General features: G+C 44.2%; 1 protein-coding gene across 1 annotated transcript; it reads right to left on the bottom strand.

The window, feature by feature from the left end:
- Nucleotides 1-5,028: 5,028 nt before the first annotated feature.
- On the bottom strand, nucleotides 5,029-12,658 carry fam78bb (family with sequence similarity 78 member Bb). Its single transcript, XM_017467281.3, has 2 exons — nucleotides 11,260-12,658; nucleotides 5,029-8,196 (listed from the first exon to the last, which is right to left on the bottom strand). Exons 1-2 carry the CDS (start codon nucleotides 11,520-11,522, stop codon nucleotides 7,674-7,676), a joined length of 786 nt encoding a protein of 261 aa, XP_017322770.1. The 5' UTR covers nucleotides 11,523-12,658; the 3' UTR covers nucleotides 5,029-7,673.
- Between the last annotated feature and the right edge of the window lie 1,289 nt (nucleotides 12,659-13,947).

Raw genomic sequence — 13,947 nt, 5'->3', positions numbered from 1 at the left:
GACGTGGCTTTTCTGTATAAAATAACGGTGTGTTTTTTTTTGAATGTTCACAGAACATTTCGGAACACGTCGTTATCGTAAAGTAATCATCTCCGAGGTGGGAACAGTAGCTCGGCTTCGCCCGATCGTTTGTTTTCCTACAACGGCGAGTGTTTCAATTCCTTACGTACTTCATTTGATCCTCGCTTTAAAAAAAATCAATAAAATGAGTGCGTCACTCTCTGAATAACTTTCTGAATAATGATATTCCCCGATGATGGAAGATTCAGGAAAACATCGACCCAAGCCTGTTTTCTGCAACATGTCCACCACAGTAGCCGGGTTTTCATTTCACACTTTTTTTTTTTTTTTTTTTAATTTTATTCATTTTTTTTATTTCATATAAAGTTAAACACTCACTCCTGAAGATGTTTTCACCCCAAAAGTGCTTCACGAGTGCAGAGAAAATGATAACGCTGTTTACGGTGACATTGTAAACAGTCAATACAAAAACAAAATGAGCAAGGCTCACAGATTTCAGCCCTGTAATGGATTTTTCGTGTGTGTGTGTGTGTGTGTGTGTGTGTGTGTGTGTGGTATTTTATTTCTCTCTCTCGCTTCTACACAACCCCATCATACTGGTTTGTTAAATGTGTACTGTATTAGGTAGCATTACTCCAGCGCTAACTCTTCTCTGATATCTCTTACTTGTCATTCATTTACAGGCGAACTCTCGCTCTCTCTTTAATCGTTTCTATTTAGATTTTTTTTTAAATGTATTAAATTTTTTTTTAAATAATATTTCTTCATTAAATTTTTTAAGGCTTTGTAGATCACATGCTGTTGCCATGGCTGTATTCCCACTCCGGTGAGGCATCGTGTTTTATTTTTTTAAATTTATTATTTAAAAAAAAAAATTTTTACAATAATTTTTTTTTTTTTAAAAGCATTTTTAAAAACAGTGCATGTGTGCAGAGTTGCTCGGATAAACCTTTTTGTTTCGTTCGGCCGTTAAACCGCTCGAGTAAAGCGACCTGGGCCACGTCGCGGGTCAGGAGCGCCTTCGTATTGCTGAAATCCCTCGCGCGATCTCCAGGACCGACCGTCTGCTGGTTTGTTTTTGAGAGTCGATGAGGACTTGTCTGAGCTTGGATTCATTAGAGCCACTCGAACCTTTTACGTCTTCGCCGCGCTCCGTGTTTCGGGCCGCGTCTAGATGACTGCGCGCGCATGCTTGCAGGTTTTATTTAAACTCTGACGGACAAAAACAAACCTCGCGGTCCAACATTGAAATAGTTTTGAGATGACTTTTTCTCTTTCTTTCTTCCATGCATTGATGATCTGACTGCCCAATAATGTATTCGTTCCCCTAGGGGTCGAACACAGCGACACTGTGAATTTGTATCTGATTAGTGCTCGAAATATTTCGGTCTGTATTCCGCTTTAAACCGGTTTCATTTGCGTTGTTTCGTCCGTTCGTAGCGTTGTTTTATTATTATTATTATTTTTTATCGTTCTAGCGCAGTCCTGCAGCATCGCTCCTGAGCAAATCTGTTTATACTTTGCTCGGGAACTCGCTCCGGCTGAAACGGCTCTCCGTCAGCGATCGACGACGTCCACGTTAGCGTCTGACGCTTGAGAAGGGAACAGCGCCCTCTCTCTGTATACGGAGGTAGTATCTCTTAATACTACAGCCAGCGGGAGATTGTTACAATTTACGATGGCGAAGACGCCGATGCGCACGCGGCACCTGTCCCATTCACGAGGCACGAGAGTTTCTCGTGATAAAATTACGTTGTGAGGAAAAACAGCTTTACGTTACACCCAGGTTACGCGGGAAGAAAACCCACGGAGAACACACGGACCGTTCCTCAACCTCAACTACATCACTCCAGTTCATAATTGGTCTGGACTAGAGATGTGCTCGGGACCTTTTTGTTTGTTTCCCTCAATAGCTAACGAATTTTTAGTTGGTTCTAGGTGTTTCCTAAAAACAAACTAGTAGCCTAATTTAAACCACGGCAACCCTGATTGGTCAGTTACTAACGATGAACGATCGGCGAAACACGTTTCTGGTATTCGTCTGCTTGAGCTTTGTTTGGATCTGTTCTAAAAAAACCCTCTCGATCGCCCGACCTTTCCGTCACATCCTTCAGTCCCGATACACGCCTTCACTCTCAAACAGACGCCCTGCGAACCAATCAAATAAAAAAAAATAATCACAACATCCCTGTATTTGTATGTTTCGAACACCTTATCCAGTCACGTCCTCCGAGGTTCTCGTTAGCGCCGCGTCTCCAGAACGAGCGGTCGAACGTTTGCGAGATTTGTACGGAGTTCTCATCGTGACCGGCAGATTCTGGAACCCGATCCAAACAAGGTCAAAGGTCACGGCAAGCTCAAAGCGTCCGAGATATAGTTCCCCTTAACAGCCGCTTTCCCGTCTTGAGTACGTTTTAAGGGTACTTCAGACGTACACGTTCGTAACAAGAGGGACTGGACTTGTTTGCGGTGCACTGCAAATAAATAAATAAATAAATAAATAAATAAATGAAAATATCTTCATGGTTGAAATTTCTATTATAGGATTAGACAATAAACCAAATATAAGATGAAACGTTTTTTTTTTACTCGTTTCACCCTGGGGAAAAAGTCTTCTTAGATCATTTTTGCTCATTTTAAACATTTACTATATATATATATATATATATATATATCTCGAATATAAGAAATGGAATGAGAACGTTTTAAAGCTGGAAATGAGTCAAAATGGCTAGAAGTAGATTGAGTAATCTTGTGAATAATCTTGTGATCGTAAAATCGGAAAACTAGATAATCTTGACCATATTCAAGATACTTTCATGTGGTGAAAATCTTTTTTTTTTCTTTTTTTTTCTTTTTTCTCCCACCCCCCCCCCCCCACCCCCCCCCCCAAAAAAAATATTTTTTTTCACTTGGTGAAAATATCCGTGGGCCGTTGGTGTCGAGTTCTTGTTTTTGCTGAAGTTTTTTTTTTTTATTAAAAATGTGTTTATTCGTTATTATATTAAATCAGCTCGAACACTATATTGATCAAGCTGAACAAGACGCATACACTTTCTTCCCCCCGTCAGCTCGGAGACACGTGCGCTGCTCGTGGCACTCGACCCGTAATATGACTAAAGTTTTACAGTAAACGTTAATGTTTATGATGAGCTTCATTTTGCTCAGGATATATTACAGGAAGAGTACGCCGTTACGCAAATATGCAAAATCCTCTAATATTTTCAACTTATGATTAATATTATTATAGTTTGAAACAGAGATCTCGTATAACTGCGTGTACGATGTAGAGAATCGGCTCGTCGCTGCAGAAAAGTTCCTTTTTTTGCGTGAACGTGTGTTTACGTGTGCGTTTAATTCTTCTAGCACACACACACACGCACACGCGCGCGCGAGAATTTTATTTCATGCTGCGGACGTTATGTCTCTAAAACGCTATGTTATGTTGTGTATGTTTCGTAGATGTTTTTATGTGTGTGTGTGTGTGTGTGTGTGTCGTTAATTCTTTTCTTGCGCGCTTGTGGATTGGTTCGTAATAAGATTTTTTTTTTATCAGATATAGTACAGAATGCAAAAATAGTTTTTTTTTTTTTTTTTTTTTTTTGTTGTTGTTGTTGTTTTTTTTTTAAATGGGGTGAAAATGAACCTGTAAACATCCAATCGGTTAAAAACGAAATGTCCAGATGTGCGACTGTCTTCAAACAAAACGACGCCAAAAGTCGTTTGTCTTCTGGGTGTGCAAACTTTTGCACTAACCCTTATTATATTCAAAAGAAAAATAAATAAATGAAGGTGCCGGTAATCGAAGATGCGATTAAACTGTCCAGTACTGTAAGCTTTCTCGCTCGTCTCCTCGTTGCTGTGAGGATTAAAATGTGATTTTGAATCATGAAATTAAATCAAAGTTGTTTAGAAATGGTGTATTTGTGGAAATTTAACAAGCAAAATGAATCAAAGCACTGTTAAAAATCAAATAAAACCACCAGGATGCATTGATATTATCACCGTGTGTGTGTGTGTGTGTGTGTGTGTAGGAATGGTTCCCGTCTCACTAATGAGCACCACTGGGATTTTCTGTGTGTATTGGTTCTCTCTCAGGTGAAAGAGCCTGAGCGCTGCATTCTTTCCCCCCGCTCTCGCTCTCGCTCTCTTGAATCAGTACCGAAGCGACACACATTCCTTTCTTTCTAGGGGTAATTATTTTACACAGACGCTCACACTTGCTTTCTGAGGACCTGAATAAATACCGAGCTCTGCCTTCTGATACATTTGGAAGTTGTTTTGCTCTCTGATGGATCTTCTCCACCACAACATCTCTGGTTCTTAGCCTGTGAAATAAACCAGAATGCTGCTCTGAGGACCGAGGACCGAGGACATGTGGGGCTCGGGGCAGCGTAAACAGACCTGCCAACCTTGAAGGGGAATAATGAGTAATCCTGGGAAAGGGGAGGGAGGCAAAGGGAAAGTAAAAATGCAGTAGCTAGCCAAAAAAAAACTCCAAACATACAGTACATTAAAAAAAAACAACAAAAAAAAAACATAGTCCTTTCACATGGCTGACATTCTTGTTGGATTTTTTTTTTTTGGACAAAAATGTCAGCCTTTTTAACTCTTTCAGTGCCTGAAATTTCAGTGTGTGCCTAATAACGGAAAAACTACTAACTATCAAACATACATAGATCCATCTATCCGTTTTCCGTACTGCTCATCCCAGGGACGTCGCAGGGGACACACCCTGGACAGGACGCCAAACCCTCGCAGGGTACAACCGCACGCACATTCGCACACCACGCGCAATTTAGACACGCCAATCAGCCTACAACGCACGTCTTTGGACCGGTGGAGTAAACCGGAGGAAACCCCCGAAGCACGGAGACAACATGCAAGCTCGCCGCGTACAGGGCGGAGGCGGGATTCGAACCGTCGACCCCGGAGGTGCGAGGCGAACGTGCTCACCGTAACTAAAACGACCATCGATCGATTTTATTTCGCACTGAACTCCAGAACGTTCTCCATTTCCCTTGACAGAAATCAGGACTGCTACATCTGTACATCTTTCTGGCAGGAAAATCGAGTCGAGGAGCGAGCGCCGGGTCAAAACCTTACTTGCGTGAGACGGGAGGAAGGGGGCGGGGCTTCCAGGGGTGTCGGTTTGAATCAGAGAGTTCAAACCACCTACGCGTGTGCCGGTCGTCCCAGATCGATATATCGATCGGCGTTTTCGGCGTGAAGGTTGAACACGCGAGGGTTGGCGGGTCTGTGTCATTTTAGTCACTATAACCGTGCTGAAATCAAATTTAAACAGTTCGGGGATTCTAAAGGAAAAGAGATTAAAAAAAAAAAAAAAAAAAAAACGTGTACGATCTTTTACGGTGATTAATTTTACTGCTCAGGTCTCAAACCGGTGCAATCGTGGACTGTCTTAAAAAGGTTCTGCTGGTTTTCCTGAACAGCACCGAAACTGAACCGTAGCTTTCCTCTCAGTTACAATATCATAGCAGAATCGTTTGAGCGGATGAAAGAGAAGGTAGGCTGTGACTCGTGTGTAAAGTTTGGCCTAGAGCGCCAGGGTATTATTTTCTTTTCTTTTCTTTTCTTTTTTTTTACAACGTCTCACTCTGACACCATCCTGTATGCTTTCCATCACGGCTTCTCATCTTTTCTATTGAGAAAAAAAAAAAAACGTGTTCTAATACAAATCAATACATTCTGTCATGAAGTCGTATCGACAGTGAGAACCAAACCTCAAAGCACAACTCATCAATCCTTTTTCTTTTCTTTTCTTTTTTTTTTCTGAACAATTCCCACGTCAGGTATCGCGTTCCCGTTCTGTACTCTGGTACTCCAGATGTGAGCTGGTTTTAAGGCGGCTCACCGGTCCGTACGTCGCGTTTCCGTGCCTCGTCGGCCCCTTCTGTCCAGTCGAAGGCAGTAGTGTGGAATTAAGGCAAGTGGTCCTGTCTGTGGTTCTAGAAAGTTTGGCCCCAGAACGCTGGAATGGTTGCCACACTAATATGGATGGATACATTTGAAAGCTTTGTTCTCAGGATCACAACGTTGTGCATCTACATTGTTTTTCATCTGACTGTTGTTGTTTTTTTTTGAACCCCATTTTCTCAATTTGTATTTTTGCCCATTCCAACCCACTAGCTAGTTCTTGATGATCAGACAACAGCTACCGACCAGGAAGGGTGAAGGCTAGCATGTGCTTCTTCCAAGACATGTTAATCTAGCGACTGCATGTTTTCGGACTGTTCCTCACGCTACATCACAGGAACACTTGAAGGCAAGCGCTGTTTACGCCCTTCAGCATACGTGAGCTCACGGACTCAGCTTACCGATTGCTTAGCATTACTCTGATCGAGAGCCGGGAGAGAGCGTGCCATCCCTAGCAGCCAGACCGTAGGGCTCCTGGCCACGAATGGCCGTGAAATCGGTGAGATTCTTAAGACTTAAGACGCCCTATTGATAAGGTGAATGCTGTTCTGTTGTACCGCTCTGGAGCAGCCGAAAAAAACGCCTTGCCGATTAGCACAGATTCCCATTTTCCTGGTTCTGACATCCATCACACTGTCGAAAGTAACGCACTAACCCAACTTTTTCTATATTCTAAAATTATACCAGTATCAGCACTCTGCTTTCAGAGTCCAATTTATGTCCTGTGGGCACTTGCAAGACCTGCGATGTGTCAATCAACATGATGGGGTAAAATATGGAGCAGAATATATCAGTAGAGTGAAAAAGTGCACTGTATGGCCAAACGTACGTGAACGCCCGACCGTCGCACCGAAATACGTGTTTCTTCTCCAGAGTGTTGCCACAAAGTCGGAAGAACGCAATTGTGTAGAATGTCTCTGTACGCTGTACGCTGTAGCGTTACAATTTCCCGTCACCGGAACTAAGACGCCCCAAACCCGTTCCAGCACGGCATTGCCCCTGTACAGAAAGACATGGTGTGTTACAGTTGGAAGAACTCGAGAAGAACTTGAGCCCTGACCTCATCCCCACTGAACACCTTCGGGATGAACTGGAACTGGAGCGTCCTCACATCAACATCAGCACCTGACCCCGACCTCACTAACGCTCTCGTAGCTGAACGGACGCAGATCCCCACGGCCACGCCCCAAAATCTAGTGGGACGCCTTCGTAGAGGAAAGAGAGGAGCGCGTTATAAAAGCAAAAGGAGGAATAAATCTGGAACGGGACGTTCAAAAGCACACATGGCTGTGATGTTCAGATGTACACATACTTTTGGCCATATAACGTATGTATGGTCCAATGTAATAGCAATCCAGAGGTTGAGACCCGTATTGGCCCTGATACAGGTATTCAGTAAAAGTTTGGTACATCACGAACGATTGGTAACAGCACTGTGATCAGAAGAACATTGACATTAAAACGTGAAGATGGAAGGATGGAAGGCCAAAACAGCAACGGAAACAACTTATGCGTTTTCAAATGGATCCATATTAGCGTGGACAAGGCCTTACAAATCGGGCTGGGGCGCTCATTATATCACCAACAGAACTCTCAGCTGTCACGTTCCGCTTGCCCTGCTGTAGATATACTGTATTTCCTGAAAAGGGTTGAGTCAAAAACCAACTCAGTGGAAAGGACTATCCTCTATCCACACTTACTTTTCCCTGAACCAGCTACTTCGAGGGGATCACAACCAACGGCGTTCCCCTTCTGGGCCGCCACATGAGCACCTGGGCATCATTCGCGTTGGGTTTGCCCATGGCGTTCTGGGGAATGGGTTCCATTTGGGTCAGGATTTTGGGCTGGTCCTGGTGAAGAGGCCCAACCAGCCTGGCCCTGGAGCCCAGAGGCATCATGGGATCAACGGCGATGTCCACTTTCATCCTCCACTTGATGGTATGCAGCAGGATCTTCTCGCACGTGCCGACGTTGAGCGCCACCAGCCACGTGGTGAAGCTCTGGTCACGAGTGATGTGCGTGAGCAGCGGCGAGTTGTTCTCGCTCACTGGCACCGCCCATGTCACGCTTGGGTAGAAGTTGTCGTTCATGCTGACAATGAGGCGTGAAGGTTTGGATGTCGGGCCTGAGATGGTTACTGTCTCTGTGGTGTTGCCGTACCACGGGTAGCTCACTCCGTCCGAGTCGCTGATCGCACTCACCATGCCGTCCCTCAGCTCCGGGAGCTCCCAGCTCGACCTGAAGGGAAGCAAAGGTCCAAGGTGAAAAGGGAAACTGGGATGCTAGCCAGTGCACATGTTAATATGCATTTCATTAGCTTTATTCTTCGGTAGCTGTTGTATTTCACCCAAAATCCTATGTTGGGCTTGAGATCATAATTGTGGAAGCAGAATGGGGTCAAAAGGGCTCAAGAGTGGAACACTAGCATCTATATAATCTACTCATTATTCGCCTAGCAAGCTAACTGCTAAGCTGTCACTGCAATTCTGTAATTCATGAAGGAATTTAAGAATCATCAGCTACACAGTTTATTAACTATCATGTTGTACAACTTGAAAGTGGTCATTCATCACCTACTCGTTGACTAGATTGTCGCTTTTAATCTAATATTAGCTAGCACTAGCGTATAGCTGTGCTCATGCTAAATATTAGCCTGATATCTTCCTAATCTTTAACAGAACTGAAGCGGTTAGTGAAATTTATCAGCTTTAATTCGTTATAAGGTTAAATATAAGCTAAAAATGATGAGTCTATTTTGAGACTGTATTTCCTCTGTATACACGTGTAGGCAGTGGCTTTACGTTTCGGTTCCTGGCTGTCAGAAAGCACCTTAAAATTCCCAATGGGAGAAAAGTTTTCCCTCGGTCGGGAGATGAGAAAAATGTTTTTCTTCTCATATGACATCATGCGACTGTCTTACATGTTCCGGATCGATAAAAACTGAGAAATAAAGGTTTTGTTTTTTAATAGCTGAAAAAAAAATTGAGGAACTGTTTGCTAAATCTAGCTAGCGTCGGCTAATTATTAAGCAAGCTAGCTAGCCTTAGAACATGGGGTTGCCACTGGAGCATGTTAGCTAAGCATAGATAGTTAGCTAATTAACAACACGATACAATTTGAGGTATTACGCATGGCTAGGTAGGTAGCTACTTGTGTGAATTCCTGAAAGCTAAATGTCTGAACAGCTAGCTAGCTTGGAAGTTAACTTGGTAGTAACACTAAATAAGATTCCAGTGCTATAACGGTTGTTGATTATTTTCCTAGAACACCACGCTCTGTCGTGTTTTAATCCTTATTTAATCAACAGGGAAAAAAAAGCGGGTAACCTTTTGCTAAAGCTAACTGACTAGCTTAATAACTAGTAAGTGAGCTAGCCTTACAATAGTCATGTTAGCTAAAGACAAGGAGCTAGCGAGCTAGTTAACAGCTACGAACATAAAAAAAGCTCAGTGGCAGCTTTTCCCCCTTCAGAAACCCGAATAAGATTCCGTTACAGCGAGGAGATAAAGTCAGTCTAGTAGCTAAACGCTGCTCAGCTCAACACCATAACTTTGTTAGCTTCCTGAAGCGTCCTTTTGCTACCCTATACTACAGGAGGCTACGCAGTTGATACCATGTGACTGAGCTTATTATTGTGTGTGTGTGCTGCAGCAAAATGTAATTTATAATCTATATTATTTAACATAAACTATCCAGAAGATTCAACAATGCTAGCTAATCTAGAAAAATTTTCGTTCCCAGTTTTGTCATCCGCTCCTGATGTTAGCGCTAACATAATATTACAAGAGTAACGCGTCAGCATCTGCGATCAGCTTTTCTTTTCTTTTTTTTTTTCCTGTCGGAGATCTTCATCATGACGGCAGGCTAGCGTCGTTAGAGATGTTGCGAGTGCTTTAACGCCGTCACTGACGTGTAAAGTCCCCATGAGTAATTCATAGCGGTGGAGTAATTAGTTAGTAATGAGTGTATGTGTTATCATAGGCCAGCTGTGAGTGTGTGTGTGTGTGTGTATCTGTGTTAAAAGATTCAGTATCAGAGCACATTTTTTAAGCAGGAAGTGTCACTTGGCGCAAAGTTCTGGCTTCTCGTCATCAAAATCTGCTCCATCTGTCACCCACACAACCTCCACAGGACTTCACTCCCACACACACACACACACATACATATACACACCCCTCCACGCAGAAACACACATGTCCCTGACACACACACCTCTACATGAACAGACCCTGCGTGGAGGAACCCAGTCAGGCAGTCAGGGGTGTAGGAGGGTGTGAGAAGATTTCTCTACCTCGTGCTCTCTGTCTGTCTGACCCGTCTGTGTTCGAGCGAAAGACTTCCGTCATTCTCGTTATTTAAGTGCTCTGAAGCGCATAGAAGAGGTGTGTACGCTTTGATTCGGGTTTCTGGACGGAAAAAAAGCTGCTCCTGAGCTTTTTCCCCCCCCTGTTTGTAGCTGTTAACTAGCACGCTAGCTCCTTGTCTTCAGCTAACATGCGCAGATGAGTCTTGTACGGCTAGCTCACGTATTTAATAGCAAATAGCCGTTAAGCTAGGCACTTAGCATTAGCAAAAGGTTACCCATTTTTTCCCTGTTGATTAAATAAGGATTAAAACGTGACCGGGCGTGGCGTTATAGGAAAATAAATCAACAACCGTTGATTTATTAGGTGCATTTAATATTGTGTAACAAGTTAGTTCCTGTTCTCACTTACGTTATAGCAGCTATAAACAGTCATTCTCTCACCAGTCTCTCTTTATATCTCTCTCTGGAAGGATAAAAGCATAGAGAAGATGTTGGAAAAGTTCAAGTTTCAGCTTTACCTCTGACACTGGAGACTCCTTCCGTAAATGGACATAAATAAACGCGACGTCAAGGAAAACCTGGCCGTACCGATGATTACGCGCGTCAGTTAACGTATTAGAACGAGCGCACTGACGTAGAAAGAAATTCGAGGATTTTATACCAGCGCTGTGGCGTGAAAGTACAGCGTGACGCCTGTTGAGATTCTGATCAGAGTCCGTGGCGCTAGTCAAAAGCGGTAAAGGTGCGTTCACACGTACAGTGACTCACATGGACGAAGCGACCGGAGACGTTCATTTTCAACGAGACCCGGCGACTTACGGTGACCCGAGCGACCGCGACGTAGCTTATGTAGCTAGATCTTTAGAAATGACTGAAAATGCATGGGAGTGAAATTTTGGCTCGCTTTCACCAATATGGAGATAATCAGGAGCTTTGTAGCACTTCGTCACCTGGTGTAACATCAGCAGGTCAGGTGGTAACGCTCATGCACTTACATGCCGATGTCTCCGTACGTGTTGTAGAATTCCATCTGAGTGCACGCCTGGATCCATCCAACCACCCAGGTCTCATGGCGAGGGATGGGCGGCATGACCACGCGGGCCGAGGCCTTGAAGTACGGCGTCCTGTAGCGCAGCACTATCGGCGAGTTCTCCTCGATCACCGTCGGGCACTGGTCGATGGTAGCCGACATGTCGCACACGCTGATGTTCTCGCGTTTGACACGCGACTTGCAGCTGAAGCTCTGGACACAGCCCATGGTAGCGAGGCGCGCTTTGAGCGCGACCAAAGAACTCGCATCAGTGTGGGTTAGTTACGGTTGGGATGATCACAGGGGTTTCTCCCGGGACGCGAGCGTTCGTAGTGGAAGATGATCACGAAGCGGCGTGCACGACGGTTCGCAGAAGACCATTCCATTAAGTTACGTCTCCTCGGAGCGTCCCTGTAGCGTTCCTGAAGCTCAGTTCGGTGGAAACCTGCGGATAATGCTTAACAGACGATCACTGATAGTAGCGGTGTGTCTTGATCATCTCCAGAACCTCCGGGTTCCTCCTGGTCTCCGCTGCTGTAGCGTTGGTGCCACGCTGCTGGATTTTTACAAGATTTTTTAGCAAATGCTAATAATCCAAGAGGAGCGAGAGATTGTGTGTGTGTGTGTGTGTGTGTGTGTGTGTGTGTGTGTGTGTGTGTGTGTGTGTTGTAGGTAATGAAACGATTCACAGCACTCACACAATCCAGCCAATGCAAATCATTTGCGTCCAGATATATAGCTATCTTAGAATCTTCAAAGCCTCCTTACGTCATTGTTTTGGGTTTTTGGTGGTGTTTTTTTTTTTTTTTTTTTTTTGAAGATTGCAATGCACATCACTAGTCTCTGAAGGTGTTTTTTTTTTTTTAAATTATTTATTTCTTTATGCTCCACATGAAAGGTGTCCCCCTTTCATTTTCAGCCCTCTTCCTTCTTTCTAGTCCGCGTTTTCATGTCACTAACCGGAGACCGCGGCACGAGGCGCTGCTCGGACGTTTTCGCGCTTGAAACGTGCAGACGTCGCCGGTTTCATCTCCTCTGATGGCGGTGGAGCAGAAGACGACGGCGGCGGATTCACGGTGATGCTGTCGAGCCCCGTGTAACGGTCCGGTTGCACGGTGGAGTGGGGCGTGAAAAAAAGAAAGCGTCCGTTATCATCATCATCATCATCATCATAACATCATCATGCACCTATATAGAGCTTGCGAGCAACTTAAACGCCATGCATGCTGGGAAAATAGGTGTTGAGACGTCTGAAATAGAGCACGGTTTCCTCTTATTTCCTCTTATTAGCGCATATTTCCGTATCCGCCGGTGCTCGCGCGCTGTTCGCTTGTCCGTGGTGCTGAATGCGCGAGAAGGAGGAGGAGGAGGAGGAGGAGGACGAGGAGGAGGGCCGTGTGTGTGTGTGTGTGTGTGTTCGTGTTCTCCCCATCCTTTAGGCTGCATCCAGATTGCAGCTTGACTTGATATGAGTGACGTCCTCCAGATAGCCGGAAATCCATCATCAGCTGTGTAAATTCCTTCCCAGACTCGTTTGTTTTCAAATCTCTGGATGTTTCAAACATAATGTCTCATTCCTGCATTTCCACGCACCCTAGACCACTTTGTATTCCTGGCTTAATTGCTGCCATAGCAACAGCCAGCAATGCTTACAGCCATGCCGATGATTAATGTCATGTCATGTCATGTCATGTCATGTCATGTCATGTCATGTCATGTCATGTCCCTGCCGAAACAACACAACAAACAAACAAACAAACAATAGATATAGAATTTGTAATGGTTTTAATGGTGATAATGAGAATTGTATTGGTTTTAATGGAACTTGTATTGGTAGCCAGGGGGGTCTCTAGTGGTAATTTCTTGCCTTCTGTTGGTGGCATGTTATGTCTAGTGGATACCATTAAGGACCTAGGTCCTTAATACGTCCTGGTATGTAATGGGAAGCGTTTGGTAATGGTTTTAACGGTTAACAGCTGGTGGTTTGTAATGGTATTTGTAGAGGAAACCATTAGAATTTCTGTTATGGTTTCTATTAGGTTCCACTCTATTGGGGGTGGGGGGGTGGGGGGGGGGGGGTCTCTAGTGGTAATTTCTTGCCTTCTGTTGGTGGCATGTTATGTCTAGTGGATACCATTAAGGACCTAGGTCCTTAATACGTCCTGGTATGTAATGGGAAGCGTTTGGTAATGGTTTTAACGGTTAACAGCTGGTGGTTTGTAATGGTATTTGTAGAGGAAACCATTAGAATTTCTGTTATGGTTTCTATTAGGTTCCACTCTATTGGGGGTGGGGGGTGGGGGGGTCTCTAGTGGTAATTTCTTGCCTTCTGTTGATGGCATGTTATGTCTAGTGGATACCATTAAGGACCTAGGTCCTTAATACGTCCTGGTATGTAATGGGAAGCGTTTGGTAATGGTTTTAACGGTTAACAGCTGGTGGTTTGTAATGGTATTTGTAGAGGAAACCATTAGAATTTCTGTTATGGTTTCTATTAGGTTTTTTTTAGGTTCTATTAGGTTCCACTCTTTCTTCTGGGAAGATTTTGGGGCGTGGCCGTGGGGATCTGCGTCCGTTCAGCTACGAGAGCGTTAGTGAGGTCGGGGTCAGGTGCTGATGTTGATGTGAGGACGCTCCGGTTCCAGTTCATCCC

Source organism: Ictalurus punctatus, chromosome 5, assembly GCF_001660625.3.
Source record: "Ictalurus punctatus breed USDA103 chromosome 5, Coco_2.0, whole genome shotgun sequence".
In the NCBI taxonomy this organism is placed as follows: domain Eukaryota; kingdom Metazoa; phylum Chordata; class Actinopteri; order Siluriformes; family Ictaluridae; genus Ictalurus; species Ictalurus punctatus.
The sequence above is the reverse complement of the archived record's forward strand: the minus strand, read 5'-3'. Positions and strand labels throughout refer to the sequence as shown.